Below are 21360 nucleotides of genomic sequence, written 5' to 3' on the forward strand. Positions count from 1 at the left end.
TGCACTGTAGCTTGAGTAGTTTATGAGAAGGAGAGGATCTCGCCATCAGACAAATCCTGTTAAACTTTCACCATTCTCTCTTGCGGTGTGTAGTTTCTAAATTTGTCCGCTTTTACCATTGCCCTGGTGGACCTATTTTTATTTTTCTCTAAAGATCTTCATGGTATCAAAACCGTAGGAGATATAAATGCTTGCTTTTTTTTTTTTTTTTTAATTCACTTGACCTGTGAATAGTATTTCTATGTAATTAATGAATGAATTATGATCATCTTCTTCTCTCTTTTAAAGATTTTATGATACAGGCATTAATGACAATGTATAGTTTTGATTTTATTTTTTTAATATATGTTTTATTAACCACTAGTCATATATTTATATTTTATTCGGGTAAAAATCATATTACTAACGGTTAGATAACTAACAAAAAATCTTACGAGTCTAACTTGTGAATTATCTCTTGAGATGTAAACTTGATTTCAGATCATGTAACTTTCAACTTTCCATTCATATTAGACACGATCATATGAATTATGTTTTTGGCCCAAGTATTATGTTTTGTATCATTAGCTCGTATTATTTTCCCAAATATTATGTTTTGTATATGGGAAATTTACACATGAATGTGATGGATGTAATTTATCAAGAGTTAGTAGATAGAAGTTAGTATGGAAACCTCAATTGCACACTGAAGGGGATAATCCTTGTTCTTAAACTTATACAAGCCAAAGTTGAAGAATCAATAGCAGGTTTCTCTTGAAATAGACATGTCCCATTCCCATCTCCTTTTTCCTAGTTAGTCTTTCAGCTAAAAATCTTCTCTTCTAACTTTATCGAACTATTGAATGACCTGCACTTGGCTACTACTATACAGGGGACATGATAATTCTGATGGCTAAAAAGGGCTGGCCGACTGGGTAAAAAAATGATTTGCAATAAAACCAGAAACAGATGTTGAATGATGAGCAGCTTAAATAAAAGGAAGTATCCAAGTATTGAATCTCATCGATGAAAAGAACAAGACCGTTGATAAGAAAAACATTTGAAATAAAAATATATGTTTTAATATATCCATCATTTTAAATCAAACGGGTTTAGATCTCTTAGTTATCTTCAATTCATTGGTTTTTTTAATTTCCTTTCCAGAAGAAAAGAAGCCAAAGGAACCACAAGGCAAAATTATTGGCGTTGGATCAAAGATATGATATTGGATACTTGACTCTGATATATGACAAGAAGAGAGCAAAATTAGAAATGTCGAGCATCAACATGTGTTAACTTCAATGAAAAGGATCAATTTGTTTGATGAAAGAATATTGTTTGGCCTAAAGTTTCTGATACTGCAAAAGACCTCGTTCGGAAGCTGCTTGACCCTGATCTGAAGAAACGGGTTACTGATTAACAAGTGCTAGATAACATTTGGTTTAATTGAATAGTGATGCTTTATGTTTACAGCTTTATGCTCTGCAACTTCACTGCTATTTGCAAACATTTTTACTTGAAATATGAGAATTAAATGTTTACTACTGTTTGCTCCTTAAATGCAGAACATCCTTGGTTACAAAATGCCAGCCATTGTTAAGTGTTAAACTGCTAGATTTAAATTTTCTGATGAGTGCCATCCAATGAGCTTCTATATATGCTCATTTGATGAGGTCAATCCCTTTCTATTTGGTTTAACGGAATTGAACTACAGGGAATTGCAGGTTTACTTTTTGTATGGCTTGCAATCAACTTATAGGACAAGAGCCAGGAAACAATGAGGAGATTCAGCAAGTTTATTTGCCCCTCGATATGGCCAATAGTTTTTCTTCCCGCCATACAATCTAGAAGAGTGGTTTTTCCAGCTCCACTAACACCCATTAATGCTGTGTGAACAGCAGGCCTTAATGCACTGGTTACATCAGAAAGTAGTTGGAGTTTCTTCTTCTCCTAAAACCAAAGGGATCTAAAGGAAAGTTAAAGACAAAAAAATGCAGAAAAGAGGGCGTGAAATCTTATGCCTTTAAATATTATGCAATGCAAATAATTGTGAATGCAGATCGGTTAACGAGGAGTACCCAGGGATGTCAACATAGTACTTCACATCCTGAAATGTTACCGATAAGGTGGTTCAAAAAGTAAGACCATCCCACCTGTTAATTAAGATAAGACAGTACAGAAAATACTGTCAAACATTAAACAAATACAACTGGAACAAAAGTGGACAACAATCTGAACTGGAAGTAAGAAATTAAAGTCACCTTTCATGGCAGAATTCTTGGACTTTTCTTCCACAAGTTTACCTTCATTGGAATCTTGACTTCCTTGAATCTTAGCCAACTTTTCTTGCAAAGATGATCCAGGAGCTGCATTTGCATTCAGCTGGGTGAATAAACCAGAGTAGCATTTACTCTTCTTAAGTTAATACATGATAACCAGATGAACTTACGCGTTAAGAAACTTAAGGCCAAGATAAAACCCATGTTAAAGAGTAAAGCAAAACCAAACAAGGCGCCCAGTGCTATCCAGAAATAATATTCATCAAAGTCTAATCCATGACTTTCATGTATTTGTGTCCCTATGGTACTGTTTGTGGGCAGCTTCTACAATAACATTAAGAAGCAGACAGAGGAAATGAGGTACTTTCTCTAGATTTTAACATACCTAAAAGTATCATCTAGCTATCAACACAAGAAATAGTAAAAAGAACTAATAGTTTCATTAAATACAAGATTGTTGCACGATTTTCTTGATTAGAGGAACCAAAAAGTGTTCCTATGAGAGCTCACCTTTTGCCACCGAGGAGTAAGAAATTCATTTACAGAAAGGCCTATCTCTCCATATGAAAGAGGGGAAACCAAAAAGCTCACTTCAACCACCCAGGCATTGGAGGCTGCAACCAATAACAGAAGCATAAGTTTTTTCCTTCAAGATGATGATTCTGAAATCAATTGGAGAAGGGCCAAATAGCCTTACAATGCGTGATAACGAAACCACAAAAAAGTAGGACTATTAATACTGCAAAACCACCGGCTGTCATGGCAGCACCCAGAGTCTGGCAGACTGCTGCTAAAAACTGAAACATAGATGTAGAGGTACGGTGCACGGCGAAAAGTAGAATGAGCTGACGGAAAAACCTAAAATCACAACAATCAATTAAATATCAGAACCTCAGCCACCAGAAAATGAGAAGCTTTCTAAAGCAACAACATATAAATAATTTGAAAAGTGAATTTACGCATATTGTTGAGGAATTTATATCCTGAGTATGTAATCATTTTCTTTTACTTTGCTACACAAGATTAACAAAGCAAATCCTGAGAATTCAGTATACTGTCATTTTGGAGAATGCTTGATGATAAGCTTTAGATATTGGGGCACTGATTGATAAAATAAGATAAAAATAAACAGAAAAAATGCATACTTCAGTAGGAAAGGATACAGTGCATTAATAAACATGGCCTTTGGAATTGAAACTCACCTCTCGGCCTCAAGACTGTACCCAATGACATAATAAGGCATGTCCATGTCACAGATTCAGTTACTAAAAGAGGAATTTTAAAAAGAGATGCTGGAATTGCATAAGCCCAAGCTGGGTAAAAGCACGATTCTTTCTGTTTAAAGAACACTGGAAGTCTTGCTGTAGTCAGAGACAACTTGAGAATACAATCAACAAGAAGTATAATGAGTCCAAAGAATACGGCACCCATGTAGCAAGTTGCATGAAAAACATCAATATCGAAGTCCACAAAAATAGAGTCATGGTAATACTTGCAATGATAATAATCTGTAACAAGTTCCTTTACACGTTTCAAATTTTTGCAAGCCTTTGAACAAGAATTTAAGAATACAAAATATTGAAAAAAAAAAAAAAAAAAACACTGAACAGAAGAAAAAAAAGGAAAGGAAAATTAATAGAATGTTTAGAAGAACCTGGGTTGTTTTGAACACATAGATAAAAGAATTTCTCTTCAAGAGAAGATATTCCCTCGACATGCAAGCTCTAAGTGGTTGCCACTTAGAAAGAGAATACACATTGAAGGAAAGAGCATCCTTTTGGCTTTTGGATTTACCATACGGCAATTAAAGATCCTCATCAAGCTTCTAGCCAAGAGGAGATTCCTTGAATTCTGACAGAAACATAATGGTAAGCATCTTCAGTGCAGTACCACCGTTGTGCTTGATCTTTTCTAGATATTACCTGATAGGAAAAAAAAAAAAAAAAATTGAAGAACTAAGATAAAAGCTGAACCACTAACATTTGAGCACGGAAACAAAATGATTGTAAGCTATAATGTACTTACCTCCTGAAGAAAGTCAGCTACACCTTTTCTTTGAGGACGCCTGAATCCACATTCCTTGAAAAATTCTACAACTTGATCATGTGGTCCTTGATACACAACCTTCCCTTCTGCCATCAAAATGATGTCATCAAAGAGTTCAAAGGTTTCTGGAGCTGGCTGAAGAAGTGAAATCAATAAGGTAGCATCTGTGATATGCACCAGCTGCTGTAGACAAGCAACAATCTGATATGTAGTTGAACTGTCCAAACAATTTGATATTTCATCCATAAATAGGGCTTTTGTGGGAACAACAACCATCTCCCCTACATAATTTAATGAAAAATTGATCTTCTAAGGTTTATAATAGAATCTTCTAGTCTGTTGAATTACTTACTTCATAAACATTACTACCAAGTGATGGCATGAAGCAGATGCATTGTACAGAATGCTAAAACTTTCAACGCTTCCACAAAAAATTACCTGTAGTTAGTCTCCTTTTTTGACCTCTAGAGATGCCTCTTCTTATATCATCTCCCACCATTTCTGTCAGCATAGATATCAATCCAAGGACCTGAGAAGCCACAAAGAAAGTTAACATATAATCTTAAAGCATTTGTACAGATACAAATTAACCAAAAAAAGTATGGTTACAGCTTCAATAAAGAGAAATACCTTTAGAACATGATCTGTTTGAAGGGTTGTTTTTTGTCCTTTTGCAAAAATTGCCTGTTAAAACAACAATTGTCATGAGCATTTCATACATGTACCAACAACATTTAGAACAAAACATCAGACTGAAACTAGACAAATAAGCTAAATATACCTTCATGTAAGTATCTACATCTGGATGTGGAACAATTCCTACCTCCTCTCTTTTACTGACCTCCATCATCATATCTGCATAGGCAGAAGAAAAATACTTTTCTACCCATTAAGTACTTGTGGGAATTGATACAGCCGCTACAACTAAAACTTTGAATTAAATTTAAGGAAGCCTACCACCTATGTTTCCAACACCAAGACATCAGGCAGAAAAATCAAGTGTTTCCCTCACAGTCATTGCTGCTATATGCAGATCTTCTTGGCTTATATAAGCTGACATTTTCTGGGGAACAAACTCATCCAACTCGTAGCCATTGTAGGAAACTTCCCCTGTCATCTTTGAAGAAAAAAGGAAGCAAAACTAAGTACATTAGCATGTCAAACTAAGATAGCACACAATGGAGAAATAAATTAGCTGAAAATATTATTTATTTGCTTTCATCTTGCATCAAGCTAAATGTAAATAAACATATGGCTGGTAATAGACTTGATCCTTCTTGAAAAACTGCCAGGGTAATCTAAAAAAAGTAGGCTGGACTTATAAAGGTGAGGAACCTTTGGTTTGTACTTGCATAAGTTGAAATACAATTTAAACCATACCAGATTTATTTTCGGATAAATATATTCAAGAGCCATTCAATGTATTTGCACTTCATGATCCTTGCTGAACCTCTTCTAAATCGAACACTACCTTTCACGCGATCCTACAAGTAAATAGCAACGAAACACAAAAATCACATTTTCAAACAACATGTCAAGCAAATCACGTTTTAAAACTATAGCTTCATATATTATCACATTGTGTTGACCTGTCGCCTAGAGCCCAGACAAAGACGACGCCAATTTTTAACTTCAAATCTGCTTGAAGCATAACCGACATCATTTCGCTGATCGTTGTGAATAGACTCGAGAACAACTTGGCAATCTCATCTATGAAATTGAAAGATTAACAAATATTAATACATATGTTATATTAGTTTTAATGATAAGTATTTGAAACGATGAAAATGACCTAAATTGCCGGTGGTTGAACTGGCAGGACCATCGATGATTTTGAAAGGGCTAATATTTATTCTTATGAATTATGTTTAAAAAGAAATGCCAACTCATCTAATACCACACACTTACCACATGATTGTGCTGTGTATTGAAGAACATTACGCTTTCTTGTCTAACTAAAACTCTTAAATCTCCTTCTCATGGGAATCTTTCCCATAACTCTGAACAATCTGTGATTAAAGAACAACACATTAATAGTAAGAGCAAAAATTGTAGAGAATGCTATTTTCAAACTCTAAATTGATCATAATTTATCAATTAATCAAGAAAATGAGGAATTTCCTCAACAACTACGTATAAATTAACTTTAAGGAAATATAAATGATAATATTGTAGCTTTTTTATATATACTTGATAGTGTATAATTGATTCACTTAGAGGATTTTAACTAAAGACAAAATCAATAATAAAGATCATTGAGAATTGACTAATTCAATGAAAGAGAATGAAAAAGTGTATAGAAAAAATATATTGTTAAGTAAATGATAGTTACCATTTTGTAACTGTTGTATGATTGTATCAATGTCACTCTTTGAACAATTTTCATAGTTCAGTTCTTGTAACTTTGGCATGCTTAAGCCTCCTCCAAAGAAAGTCTTCATCTTGGAGCATTCACGCACAAGTAATTTTTTCAAGAATGGGAATTTTAAAGTGTAATTCCCACAGTAGAAGCATGCGAGACTTTCTAAATTAAACAAGTACAACTTCTCCAATTTTTCAAAAACAATTTCACCTTTCTCTATATCTCCTTCATTTGCTAATACTTCAATCATCATTTCACAACATGCTATAGACAACTCTTTTAGTCGCACCAGACTTTGGATTGTTGAGAATGACATTAAGTTTTGCATTCCATTGCAATAAACTAAATGTAAAATCCTCAGATTTTCGAAAGACACTAAAGATGGCAATAAAGTAGTCAAATTGTGACAATGTATCACCTTTAGACAATCAAGATTTTGAAGAATTGAGCTCAATCGGGAATCTTGTTTTGAAATGCACTTTAAATTATAAAGTCCCCACAGTTCTAAAACTTTTAATTTTGTAAGTGCTTCAACTTGTTCCTCATCCTCTCTAGATGAAAATATCTCTTCGTATGAACTTATTTTCAATATGAGTTTTTCGAGACTGTTAAATTTGTGAAGAATTTGAATTGGAATGTTTGTATATTCATCCTTAACCAATTCAAGAGTTTTTACTTCACCAAAGCTTTCTTGAAACTCTCCTTCCCAAATCGACATGATGTCTCTTCCACTTAATGTTAATGTCAATTCCTTCAAATCAGATTCAACCTAAAAAAATCATGTCAATCAAATTAAAATTAAATTTCCTTTAAAAACATATAATAATTTTAATATATTTAACAACCACCAAGGAGAAAAATAAAATATGATGAATTAATGATTGTTAGAAATAATTTTATAAAACAATGTAGTTTTAGAAATTTCTTTGAAAAATGTAGACGAAGTTCGTTGTACTGTATGCAAACTAACTTTGTCTAAGATGTGTGCTAGCCACTAGTTCAACAAAAATGCTCAGCATATATGCAAACAAACTTTGTAAAATAATTTATTTATAATTAACGCTAAANCAATTTCTTCAAATCAGATTCAACCTAAAAAAAATCATGTCAATCAAATTAAAATTAAAATTTCCTTTAAAAACATATAATAATTTTAATATATTTAACAACCACCAAGGAGAAAAATAAAATATGATGAATTAATGATTGTTAGAAATAATTTTATAAAACAATGTAGTTTTAGAAATTTCTTTGAAAAATGTAGACGAAGTTCGTTGTACTGTAGTACAAAAGTGAGGTGTCTAAGATGCGTGCTAGCCACTAGTTCAACAAAAATGCTCAGCTTATATGCAAACTAACTTTGTAAAATAATTTATTTATAATTAACGCTAAAAACATAATATTATTAAAAATTTAATATTTAAACTAATTAATTGAATAAATATACCTTTTTTGTGTGTGCTTGTTGTATGGTTGTATTAAGCTCACTCTCCCCATTCTCTAAATCTTTCTTCTCCTGGTCATAATCAATTTTGTGTAACTTTGGTATGCTTAAGATTCCTTGAGAGAAAGTCTTCATATTGGGGCACTTCCATATAGCTAACTCTTCCAAAGATGGGAAATTGAAAGAGTAATTCCCAGAGCAAAAGCATTCTAGATTTTCTAATTCTTCAAGTAACAACTTCTTCAAATTGTTAAAAACAATTTCAGTACTCGTTGTTGTATCTCCCTCATTTTCTACTACTTCTATTATCATTATACAATCTTTTATTCTCATTTCTCTCAGCTGCACCAAACTTCTAGCCATTGAAGGTGTCATTAGATTCATCATCAACCCATTCCAGCTGATTACTTCCAGAATCTTAAGATTCTGGAAAGACGTTGAGGATGGCTCCAGAGTCATCAATTTCTTACACTCATTTACTTGTAGAACTTCAAGATTTGGAAGATCAAGTAGGTACTTAATTTCTTTGTATTGATTATTTTCATATAGTTCAAGCTCTTTCAGATTTTCAAATCTTTGAAGGAGTCCAAATGGAATATTTGCTGACTTATCATGAGCGATCTCAAGATGTTTAGATAAACTCTTCCATGTAATCTTTCTCAACTTATTACGTAATTCCAATTCCTCCAAATCAGAGTTGATCTACAGATCCATTGAAACAAAATCTATTAGCCTTTTATTTTCTTAAAACAAAAGTTTAATTGTTGGCTTACAATTCAGAAGGCAAACACAAATTACAATATATTTTAAAATAAAATCTAATAAATTGTTTTTTTATAACTCAACTACAATATTTTTTAAAACTTGTAAATGACATTTTATTTTTATTTTAAATTTCATATCAATATCAAAATTACATTCAAAAACTATTTTTGAAAGCTATTGATTAAACATAAGTTTAAAAAAAAAAAAAAATTAATTATTCAATTCCAATACCTTCAAATCCAACTCGATCTACAAATCCAGCAAAACAAAATCCAGTTAGTTTGTTATTTTCTTAAAACAAAACTTTAATTATTGGCTTAGAAGTCATAGGCCAAAGACAAATGACCTATTTTGTTAAAAGTTGTTTTAGATTCCAACTTCTATCCGGCTCATTCTAACAATAAGTTGGACTTTGGACAAATTTCATTTTTAATTAAATTTTTTAATGTAATTAAAAGGTGTGATTTATAACCTATAACATTATAGACATATAAGTTGAGATGTTTTCAAATTGAATTCCAAACACACTTGTAATAATTAACGTAATTTTCAAAGACAACTAAATATTTATGATGATAAAATTTGTCACTCAAACATAATATTTAATAAATCTCTTAAACAAAATTTTAAAAAATAAATTTCAAACACCTACTGTAGCTGTATTATAATATTGTAAATACAATGGATTGTATTTTAATATTTAAGAAATTAAATATTAATATTGAATATGCACGAAAATTCTATTTTGATAGATACATAGTTTTTTTTCTAAATTGAGAAAAGATTTAAAAACAGATTGATATATATATAAATGAGGTTTTTGATGAATTTGATGAGAGTTTCAAAAATATTTCTAAAGATTTTAAGGAAGATCTATGATAAATCTTTAAATATTAAAAAAAAAAGTTCCTTGAAAATTAATTTTTTTTTGTTTTTTTTAAAAAGTATTTTAGTAATCTTAATTTCCTTAGAACATATTTTCTATAAATATTATTAACGGGAGAATGACAAAAAGAGAATACTTTTTCATGAATCCCAAGAAAAAGATACATTTTCTTGAAAAAGCCAAAAAGGACACTTAACCTTTAAAATCTATTTAAATTAACAACGAGATGGATAAGTGGTAACTGCATATGATTCTTTAAATTTACCATCATAAGAGACAAACTTGAATCTAAATAAAATCAAATTGGATATCAGACTCCATTTATCCAATTATTTTGTGGCTCTAAATCTATGACTTTGTAAGTAATAAGTATTTTTAACAAATTAGAACTGAGATGTTTGCAATTAGTTCAAAAGGATGAAGGGAAACAATTTGTATGTGTATTGGATCATCAAAGGCCTTCTTTTTATTGGCACTTGATCAGACAAGTTTGATATTTCATTTGCAAGTTAAATACTTTTTTTATCTTTAAAATGTTNTTTTAAATTTCAGATCAATATCAAAATTATATTCAAAAACTATTTTTGAAAGCTATTGATTAAACATAAGTTTAAGAAAAAAATTAATTATTCAATTCCAATACCTTCAAATCCAATTCGATCTACAAATCCAGCAAAACAAAATCCAGTTAGTTTGTTATTTTCTTAAAACAAAACTTTAATTATTGGCTTAGAAGTCATAGGCCAAAGACAGATGACCTATTTCGTTAAAAGTTGTTTTAGATTCCAACTCCTGTTGGGCTCATTCTAACAATAAGATGGACTTTGGACAAATTTCATTTTTAATTAAATTTTTTAATGTTATTAAAAGGTGTGATTTATAACCTGTAACATTATAGACATATAAGTTGAGATGTTTTCAAACTGAATTCCAAACACACTTGTAATAATTAACGTAATTTTCAATGAAAACTAAATATTTATGACGATAAAATTTGCCACTCAAACACAATATTTAATATATCTCTTAAACAAAATTTTAAAAAATAGATTTCAAACACCATACTGTAGCTGTATTATAATTTTGTAAATACAATGGATTGTATTTTAATATTTAAGAAATTAAATATTAATATTGAACATGCACAAAAATTCAATTTTGATAGATACATAATTTTTTTTCTAGATTGAGTAAAGATTTAAAAATAGATTGATATATATAAAAATGAGGTTTTTGATGAGAGTTTCAAAAATATTTCTAAAGATTTTAAGGAAGATTTATGATAAATCTTTAAATATTAAAAAAAAAAAAGTTCGTTGAAAATTAATTATTTTTTGTTAAACTTTTATAGGATTTATTTTTTGGTTTTTTTTTTTTAAAGTTTTTTAGTAATTTTAATTTCCTTAGAACATATTTTCTATAAATATTATTAACAGGAGAATGACAAAAAGAGGATGCTTTTCATGAATCTCAAGAAAAATAAATTATATTATTTTTTCTAATAAATATTTTGATTATTTCTAGAATTATATTGGATGATTTTAAACCTACTTGTTTTGATTATTTCTAATAAATTATATTGATTATTTCTAATAAACAGTGAAATAAGATATTCGTACCTTATCATCCAAGAAGATGGATTTTGGCTCGGAAATATGTTCACCCTCCTCACTATTTTCTTGGAAGCTCATATGTTTTGAAGTGAATTTGTCACAATCTCTCACCATCAACTTTTTCAACTTTGGCCATTTGGAAGTATGTATTTCAGGATAGAAAGCTGTAAGTTCTGGTAGATTGCAAAGCACCAATGAGGTTATATGTGGAAAGACAAAATTGACAACTACATTTGCTCCTCCTTCTTTTGCAACAATCTCCTCTAAAACGTCACAATCACTTATCTCAAGGTGTTGGAGTTGCATGAGGCTTTTGGCAATGAAAGATGGAAATGCATATTTTATATTTCTACAACTCCACAAGGTCAAATGCGTCAAACTGTTGTAAGAGGAAGACATGGATGTTGGAGGTTGGCTGTCCCAAATCTTTCTAGAACAAATACCGATAAGTTGCAAGGCCATCAAATTGGAGAAAACAACCTAAAGTCAAAGATAATTGATGTTTCAATATTTACTCATATGAAAAAAAAAAATAAAAAAAAAAAAAAAAAAAAAAAGAGGAAGTAGTAATTGGTTATTATCGATTTATTGTTGACATGTCTTAGTAATAACAATGTGTCTTTTGTCTCTCTAATAATTTTCTTCATGAAATCAAGCATGAATGAATGAATTCAATTTGACAGAAATTACAATGTATAACTATTGAAAAGAAGTACTTGGTAATGAAATTTAATAGAAAATTTAAATCACCGGAAAAAATGCAAAAAAAGAAGAACAATTAATTCAATATCACAACTATGTGTTAGCAGATGATATAAGCATAAGAAAATATAAAAATATGTAATAAAGAAGTGCAAGAGGTTAACATTAATCAAACCTTTTCATTAAAAAGCGGCAGGAGATTGTTATCATCATTTGAAACTTCAGTTAACTGTAAGATTTCAACATTCTTGTAAATTTGTAATTCTTCTAAGGAGATGTTATCATCATATTTAAGTCCCAATATTCTTGAAGGTTCGTAATTGACCCACTTGTAAGGGTGAAACCATCCAAGTCCAATTGATATGTTATACCTTTTAAGCTCTTTGGAAAAGAAGTCTTTAGGCAACATCTTGTTATCTTCAATATCTATTTCTAAACTGGCCAGTTTAGACAAGTCCTTCAACTCCTTAAGTACTTCAACCTTGCACTGAATATGACATCCGCTTACATACAATTCTTCCAATTGGGATAATTTTGATATCACATTTGGTGCGATAACCTCCAATCCCCTACAATTGCTTAAATCCAATAACCTTAGTTGAGTCAATTGACCCATTTCTGTAGGCAACTCCCTAATATCAGCATTTCGCAAGCTAAGGACTTTTAGCTTCTTCAACTTCCCAATAATGGCAACATCTTTAATTTTGCTATCATATAAACACAAAGTTTGAAGGTTTGCCAAAAGATCAAGTGACTGTGGCAGTGATGATAGTTGTATTCTAAATAAATTCAGAACTTTGAGCTTTGGCATTTTCTTGAATAAGTTCTCATGGATATTGAAAGAATTATTCATATCCATATAGAAAAATTCAAGGTTTGGAAAATCTAATTCTTCATGCCAAAGTTGACATATAACATCATCTCCAAGTAAGCAGATTTTTGTGCATTTTCTAAGCTTGTCTTTATCCTTCCATTCCTTCTCAATGTCATTTCTCTCTGTAAAAACGTGGTGGTCTGTATATGCAATCGTTATGGCAATAGCACGGATCACATCATGCATAGAGAATTGTTTGCTTCTTGAACCTTCAAGTAACAAACAAAGGTCTTTGAGTTCACGGACTAGTTTATTTAGTCTATTTCGAGCTTTTTCCATTGTGAGGTTTGCTCCTTCAAGTATATCCAAACTGACAACATGTTTGAACAAGTTTGAAATGGAAGTATCATTTCCCATTAGACTAGAAATCAAAAAAGTCTTCCTCAATTCGTCACTTCTTAAATATTTGTAACTCAATGCAATCTTCTGGTAATCCTCTTCCAATAATCCTACAAACTTTGTCGGTGAAGGTGCTCTCAATTCACCCAAGGCATCTTCCCAATTAAATGGATCTCTCTTGTTCCTTAATGCTTTTGCTATAGTACAAATGACAATAGGCAAACCACCACATTCCTTGCATACATCTTGTGGCAAAGAATTCAATCCAGGTGTTTGAATTACATCACCTGCACAGGAAGTTAGGATTATACTAATTACATTTCTAGCTATTATCTTATTGGACTATTTTATAAATAAAACAATCAACTTTTTCTGTATTTTAAATATCTTAAGTAATATTTCTCATTTTTATTTTTCTTTCCCATCTTCATCTCTAAAACCATTGAAATACATTGGTCTTATCAAGAGCTTTAAGATAGTATTTATAGAAAAGAAAAATAAGCTGATGAAAAATGAGGAAATGTAAAATGAAGCTGCCAAGTCAATTGTCATTATTGTGAATTTATAGGAGTCTTACACTAACCACTATAATTAACTAACGACATCTAATTCCAATATTAAGAATTAGTTTAAACCATGCATCTTAATGAATATACTTTAAATTCCATCTTCATCATCATAAAAGAAGTGTAACAAAATTCAAAATAGAAGATTGAAGATGTAGAAATTGAAATTGAAATTAAGAAGATCTAAGGTGTAACAAATTTTGTCGAAGGATCAATAAAATTGTATTTATGTAAAAATTTATAATTGGAGGCTAGCAAGATAAAGATAAGTGGTCACCTAGTGTCACTCAAAGTTTTTGAATAACATTGTAAACACAAAATACTACCATTTATTAGTACACGAAATTTGTATATTCAAGTTAAAAATTTACACTATTAAATTTATTGATTAGTAGAAAATTATATTTATGTTGTATACATAACTATAGCAAAATAACATTAATATATATATATATAGATATAGAGAGAGAGAGAGAGAGAGAGAGAGAGAGAGGAGGTTAGGAAAGGAAAAATAAAAGGTTATTGGGACTATGTTCCAAAAGAATCAGATTAAAAAAATGAATAAAAAGAGAGAAAAAATAGTCTACGAATTTAAAAGAAAAAATTACAGTTATTAAATTATTTTTATGATCATATTAAAAATAAGAAAAAAATAAAAGAGAAAAAAATTCGGTTATTACATGTTAAAAAAATTAAAAATTAAAAATAAACAGATTAAAATATAAATGAGTTACATTTAAAAGATAAAAAAAGATTTAATATCTGAAATTACCTTTCTAGCCCTTAATATTTTATATAAAAAGGGCAATTAAGTCTTTCCCTTTTATGCCACATTTTCCATTGCTATATCATTGTTAGGTGTCAAAAGTTATAATGGCTAACTAAGGTCAGGGTTGTTTTGTTTTTTATAACATCATAGTGGGGATTTCTGTAATTAGATTTAATCTTAGAAATATTAGAAAAAATTAAAAAGATTGCACACCCCACTTTCCCCAGCCAAACCCCACCAGCAGCCCCAACACCAAATGATTGTGTATGATAACCTTTTATTTTCTTTCAATTTTTTTCCTCAAATTTCTTTAAAAAAAAAAAAAAAAAAAAAAAAAAAAAAAAAAAAAAAAAAAAAAAAAAAAAAAAAAAAAAAAAAAAAAAAAAAAAAAAAAAAAACTTATTTTCCTAAGGAAAAAGTATGGTGTTTGTTAAGAGTTTGGTTAGAAAGAACAGTTTAAATAAAATTAGACTAGCTTGTAATTAGACAATAACCCTAAGTTAGAATTGTTTCTGCATATTAGAATTAAACATAAAACTTTGATTTTCAAGATATTTAATTAGAGAATAAACAAACTTTGCAATTGACGACTAAATGTGGTCATATCTAGTCGTAGATTTGATATTTTCCGACCATATCCATCGTGGATCTGGCCAGAAAATGTCATATTGACGCACGACCGGCTAGATCTAGCCGGTCGTGCGTCGATACGATGACTCCGACCACCCTCTGACGATGGTGGCCGGCTGTCGGTATTTAATAGGTGGGTATGAGTGTTTTTGTTAATTTTTAATATTTTATTATAAGAGTGTTCAATAAATAAACAAACCTATGAAGTATTTTTATTAATTTTCAAATCCTACAAACCAAATGCACCCTATAGTATTTAGTATTTGAAATTATTGTTCTTAAATGTCAATAGACTCGAACCACAAGGAAGAAAGGAATTATCTCGACTACCGTTTGAGTTTAAAATGTTATTGTTTCAAGCTATAAATCTGAATGTTACTTAAGTGTTCTATTTATTCACATCAAACCATAACTCAGATTTTGTAGAAGGGCCATGACTGTAGTACGAGTAAAAAGAAATTATTAAAATCAATAAAATATAATTGATGAAAAGTGAAAATTCTGTAACTTAAATTACCTGCCATCTTCTGGAATAGGTTCCAAGCTTCTTCTTCGTTTAAAGTACCCATCGTGAAATTATTGGTAGAACCCATCCTATCCAACACATCACGGACTCTGGTTGTGAGCAGTAATTTACATCCACCACGATCATCTCCGGAAGGAATTCCCACAGTCGCTAAATCAAGATCTTTCCAGATATTATCTAGAATCAAAAGAATCTTCACAGGCCTCATATCCTTCTCATCCTTCTTACCCTTCTCACCCTTCTCATCCTTCTTACTCATCTTCAATCTGGCATATAACTTATTTGCCTTATCTGCTACTTCACTCTCCTTACCCAATTCGAGACCTAATTTTTTAGCAATTTTCAGTTGAATGGTCTCTATATTTGGAGTTTCTGTTACTTCTATGAAAACCATGTCATCAAAGAGTCGTTCTTCCATGGCTTTCCTACCAACTTCCTGCACAAGCGTGGTCTTGCCGAGACCTCCCATCCCATAAACACCGATCATGTAGATATTGTCATCATTCAATGCATCCCGAACATTCTTCAAAGTGGAAGTTCTGGATTCCAAAGCCACGTAATCTTTGTTAGATCTAAGCCATATCTCTGGTGGATTAGTAGGATAAGAAACTTCATTGAATTCCTTATCTAGGAGTTGACTGATATCACTCTCCTTTAACTTGAATGCTTTCTTGCTACGTTTGTAGTGGACGATCCAGTTGGGGCACAATCCCTTGAAACAATGCGGGTTGTTTGCTTTCTCCTGAATCAACTGCTCTGCTTCACCAATGATGGAATCGACATCCTTCTGCCACTTCTCCACAGTCTCTTCAATCTCTTCCACGTTGTTTATAGCAGCATCAACCTTACGCTGTACTTTGACTCTTGCATCCTTCAGCTTATCAACTTCTTTTTCGAGATTTATGAAGTTGGTGTTGTAATTCCACAAGTACTTAAATGGACGCCCAATCGGAGCAGCCAAGCACCTGACAAGATCCAGAACAAAACTCCCGGCACCCGCGGTACTCCCAATAATTTCTACAGCCATTTTAAGTTTGAAAAATATGAAAAATAAGTAAAAAATAAAACAGAGATAATAACAGGTGCAAAATCAAATAACAGAACAAGAATAGAGGAAAAGTATTTTAAGTGGTATCTGCAGGGGTGAGAGAGGTTTGAGTGAGAGTGTTTTTGAGTGGTTTCTGAAAATTGAAGAAGAAGAAGAAGAGAGATTACAATAAACATCAATCTTTTGATTTATAAATTTAATGTGAATAATTGATTACAGTGGAGACCCACCACGTGAACAGGAATAAAAGTAAAAGTAAAAGAAGATTGAAGGGAGGAAGAAAAGACGAAGAAAGCACTTGAGTACTTGCTAATTCCAGGTGGATCCAAAGTCGTTTCTATAAAGTTTCCAAGTACGAAAACGGCAAAACGTGTTTGTAAAAGCATTTTCTCCTATTCCCAATTTTATTTTCCATAAAAGTGGAAACCTACTGCTTGGGCATCAATAATTGATCTGCATATGATATGATACATAAAAGTAATTTCATCTTTAAACTTTTTTACTTATTCTAATATAAAATAAAATTAAAATTAAAGTTTAAACTAAAGACCACGTGTCTAAAAAGAAAATAATTACACAAAACATCAATCCATTGATTTTAAGATGGAGACCCACCACTTGAGCCATCAACAAAAGATGGAGAAATCGAGACTATGATAAGATGTTGTTCAGACAGAAACCTGTTTTTCTTTAAAATGTGCCAATTGTTGTAAAAATTATGCCTTGATTATTAAAGTCTAAGACCTTATTGGGTGGGTCTAACTCCTCACCCAATAAAGTCTTGGTGAATGGAATGATTATCCTCTTTTATAAACCAGTAGGCTTGAGCATGTCTAGTCGGTGTGGGATTCCAACAGAGTCACCCAATGGTGATTATTATCCATGAAATTCTGTGGTGGAAATTCAATGAGGTGGAAAAAAAAAAAGTTGAGAGATAATTCAAAGTATTAGAATGTTTGACAATAATTAATTGAATTTACGAGATTCTCGTTTGATTAATACATATTTATGAAATAATTATTAATCTCGAGACTACTTGCACAATATAAAATATATTTACATGACATGAAATGGTGTAATATAAGTGAAATTTTAATATTTATACCTCTACTAACTTGACGTATAAAAATAATAGTTAATGGTTAAGGTTGATTTGACATAACAGGAACTAGATACCCCAAATTTAATTAAGTTTTGTATAATTTGTTGGCAGAAAAAGAAGTTTGATGACCATTCATCTAATTACTGAAAGCCTTTCATTTCTTTCTTGTACATAAACAAATTAATATTTTATATTTTTGATGTTTTGTAGATTAGCTATCTTTTGTTTTGGTTTGGTATATATTCAATTTTATTTGAAATTTCATAGCTTTGAGGAAGTTAATTGATTGAGAATAATTTTAAAAGATTAGAAGAAGATAAGATTAATTCTTGAAGATGATGTGCATATTACTTTATTTAATGAATTTTATTTAATATGTGGTTTTTTTTTTTTTTATTTCAAAACAACAAACACCCGCAATGAAAACCGGTTAGTTAAAGTCAGGCCCATCAGGAGGATAATATGGGCCTCACAAGGCTTGGTCCTTGATTACAAGCATCTTTGGGATAATGCATTGGTATATCATAGTATTACACTTACTAAAGCATCTCTTTAGCATGACTTTGTTTATAAATCTTGATCATATAGCATGATTCACGCTGCACAACTGTTCTGAGCTCTTTAAGGAAATATTATTTATGTCTCAATACTCATTGTAATTCTGAGTGTTTCAGAATGCGAGGCTAGGTTTTCATTTACAATTCATAAAAGTCAATTAATATGGAAGCAAAATAAATCTAACCTCAATAATTTTAATATTTGGGTTAAACATTAGAGTACTTTTTCAAAGATTATTATCACCATTATTTTACTATTTACGAAAAAGAAGTTCAAGCATGTAGGGTAATTCTATCCTACCTACAAATATAAGATCGTTGGATCATTTAAATAGTAAAAAAATCGATGATACTTAGAATGATTTGATTATCTATAAACCATAATAACAAAATATGTATATCTTTTATTAAAGATGTCATATAAGTTTTATCTAAATTAAAACATCAACTGTCTAAATGAAAGAGAAATGCTCTTTTAAATTTGAGAAGGATTTGAATTGGAATATTTGCATATTCATCCTTAATCAATTGAAGAATTTTTACTTTGCCAAATCTCTCTTGAAAATCTCCTTCCCAAATCAACATGATGTCCCTTCCTCTTAATGTCAATTCTTTCAAATAGGAGTCAACCCAAAGAATAATCATGTCAATCAAAATTAAAATTAATATTTCCCTTAAAAACATATAATAATTTTATACATATTTAACAGGAACCAAGGAGAAATATAAAATATGATGAAATAATGGTCGCTAGAAATTTATAAAACAGTGAAGTTTTAGAAGTTTCTTAAAAAAATTTAGTCGAAGTTTGGTGTATTCTAGTAGTGAAGTGAGGTGTTTGCTGACCACTAGTTCAACAATAATGCTCAGTCTATACACAAACTAACTTTGAATTAAAGCAATTAATTGAATACATGTTTTTCTTTTTGGATGCTTGTATTGAGGTCACTCTCCTGATTCTCTACATACATTTTCTCCAATTCCCATCCATCCCACCTCTAAAAAATGACTATGGGTGACTTTGGTGTGCTTAAGATTCCTTGAGAGGAAGTCTTCATATTGAGACATTCTCTTATAATTAATTCTTCCAAAGACGGGAAATTGAAAGAGTAATTCCCTGAGTAAAAGTATGTAAGACTTTCTAGCTCTGCAAGTGACAACTCCTTCAAATTGTTAAAAACAATTTCAGTACGCGTTGTTGCATCTTCCACATTTTCTATAATTTCTATCATCGTTTCACAATTCTCTGTGCTCATTTCTCTCAACTGCACCAAGCTTCTAGCTATTGAAGGTGTTATTAACTTCATCAACTCATTACAACTATAATTTTTCAGAACTTAAAGATTCTGAAAAGAAGCTACCGATGGCGCTAGACTCATCAATCTATAACAGGAACTTACATCTAGTATTTGAAGATTTGAAAGATCAGATAGGCACTTAAATTCTTTGTATTGATCACAGAAAAATAGTTGGAGCTCTTTCAGATTTTCAAATGTTTGCTGACATGTCATGCCAGATTATAAGAACTATAAGGTGACTCCACCATGCAATCCTTCTGTTCTTATTCTCTAATTTCATTTTCTCCAAATCATAGCTGATTTGCATATCCATCAAAACAGAATCAAATTAGCTAGATTTTTATAATCTTAAAACAAAAGTTAATTGTTAGCTCAGAAGTCATAGGCTTGATATATACATGAAAATATATACAAAATCAAATCTCACAAGAAGATAAGTGATAGCATGGATAAGTGACAATTATCCATCCCTCAAGGACTTCTGAAAAACTAACTTTAGTAGAGCCTATCATTCGAAGTTCAGCATAGCCTCTGTTCGATTTCAAGAAGCTTCCTGTGGCTGAATGAGCTAAGAATCTCTGTGGCATTTTTTGGCCGTAATGGGCAATGTCATAAACCAGTAATGTTTTCTCTCCCAAGGTAAGTCAGCTGCATTTGTCAGGATCAAATACAAATCCCGAAAAAAAGAAATCAATATATTAGTTGCCAAAGTTTGAACTTCAGCCACCTATGGGGACATATAGTAAAGTTGAACATTGACTAAATAAGGTTTGTTCAAAAGAATCCATGTAGGACCAAGGTGATAAAGTTCAAAGATCTCTTGAACTACAAACTTCAATTAGTGACTCATGGCACGCAAGAAACATAAAAAAGTAGCTACCAGAACCCCAGAGACTTATACTAAGATGACTAAGAGATAAGCATATTAATTGATTTACATATTTCTTCTGAATCAAGCACTTGCAGCGTATTTAAGCGCGCCATTACATGTACCCTGAAGTTATGATTTTCTCACTTCTACCCTTCATATTTTTATCTATTGTATTCTATTAATTTTTAAACAATTTTTACCCATAGCACCTTATTGCCACTGTTGAGACGTATGACCAAAATGAAGAAAAAAGCTGCACAAAATTACTTCTTGGCGATAATCCAAAATTTACAATCATGCCATTGCTCCCCTGCAACATCTTCACCCCGACTACACTTAAGTAGTCAATTCACAAACTTGCAGTTTCTTAATAACCAAAAACTCTGCTTTGATCCTTAAACTTAAAAACTGTTTGAAACAGTTCTCCAAAAGAATTGTTTCAAACATCTAATTCAAAGAGCTTTCTAGTAGTTATAATTGTTTTCAAAGAGCTTTACAGAAACAGCAGGTAGTGAACTTGGAAAACTGAAACTCGAAGTTGAATTTACAAGATTAATACCAAGATTCGCCAAATTTTCAACTTTTTGCTCTAATCTTCATTCGATCTGTGGTAAATCAGATTGCTTGTAGACAAAACGCTGCCGTTTCAAGAAACAAAACTCACGGACTCAGACTCATTTCCAGTTAATATGAATAGAAAACGG

General features: G+C 31.1%; 2 protein-coding genes across 11 annotated transcripts; both read right to left on the reverse strand.

The window, feature by feature from the left end:
• Positions 1-1317: 1317 nt before the first annotated feature.
• Positions 1318-11848, reverse strand: LOC116112300 (pleiotropic drug resistance protein 3-like). Of its 10 annotated transcripts, none has more exons than XR_004125216.1 (11): positions 11381-11848; positions 8114-8812; positions 6637-7435; positions 6213-6313; positions 5894-6014; positions 5685-5788; positions 5265-5421; positions 5086-5159; positions 4935-4988; positions 4743-4833; positions 4364-4487 (listed from the first exon to the last, which is right to left on the reverse strand). XR_004125216.1 is itself a non-coding variant. In XM_031398459.1 (10 exons), exons 5-9 carry the CDS (start codon positions 5155-5157, stop codon positions 4076-4078), a joined length of 624 nt encoding a protein of 207 aa, XP_031254319.1. In that variant the 5' UTR covers positions 5158-5159; positions 5265-5421; positions 5685-5788; positions 5894-6014; positions 6213-6419; the 3' UTR covers positions 3167-3635; positions 4053-4075. The 10 variants fall into 10 exon arrangements, 4 of the variants coding, with proteins under 4 accessions (XP_031254320.1, XP_031254319.1, XP_031254317.1 ...); XR_004125217.1 differs by having other exon boundaries at positions 4382-4521; positions 5265-5414; XR_004125214.1 differs by having other exon boundaries at positions 4382-4521.
• Positions 11849-12245: 397 nt separating this feature from the next.
• Positions 12246-16807, reverse strand: LOC116112282 (disease resistance protein At4g27190-like). The gene is made up of 2 exons (XM_031398439.1): positions 15772-16807; positions 12246-13576 (listed from the first exon to the last, which is right to left on the reverse strand). The coding sequence occupies exons 1-2, from the start codon at positions 16805-16807 to the stop codon at positions 12246-12248; spliced, it is 2367 nt and encodes a 788-aa protein (XP_031254299.1).
• Between the last annotated feature and the right edge of the window lie 4553 nt (positions 16808-21360).

The sequence above is a fragment of the Pistacia vera genome, unplaced genomic scaffold (assembly GCF_008641045.1).
Source record: "Pistacia vera cultivar Batoury unplaced genomic scaffold, PisVer_v2 Contig66, whole genome shotgun sequence".
In the NCBI taxonomy this organism is placed as follows: Eukaryota; Viridiplantae; Streptophyta; class Magnoliopsida; order Sapindales; family Anacardiaceae; genus Pistacia; species Pistacia vera.

Coding starts and splice junctions, on each gene's coding strand:
- LOC116112300 (XM_031398459.1), bottom strand. CDS start 5,157: ATGATGATGGAGGTCAGTAAAAGAGAGGAGGTAGGAATTGTTCCACAT. Junction 4,989..5,085: donor ATGTAGATACTTACATGAAG/GTATATTTAGCT, acceptor TTGTTTTAACAG/GCAATTTTTGCAAAAGGACA. Junction 4,834..4,934: donor AAACAGATCATGTTCTAAAG/GTATTTCTCTTT, acceptor GTGGCTTCTCAG/GTCCTTGGATTGATATCTAT.
- LOC116112282 (XM_031398439.1), bottom strand. CDS start 16,807: ATGGCTGTAGAAATTATTGGGAGTACCGCGGGTGCCGGGAGTTTTGTT. Junction 13,577..15,771: donor CCTATTCCAGAAGATGGCAG/GTAATTTAAGTT, acceptor CTTCCTGTGCAG/GTGATGTAATTCAAACACCT.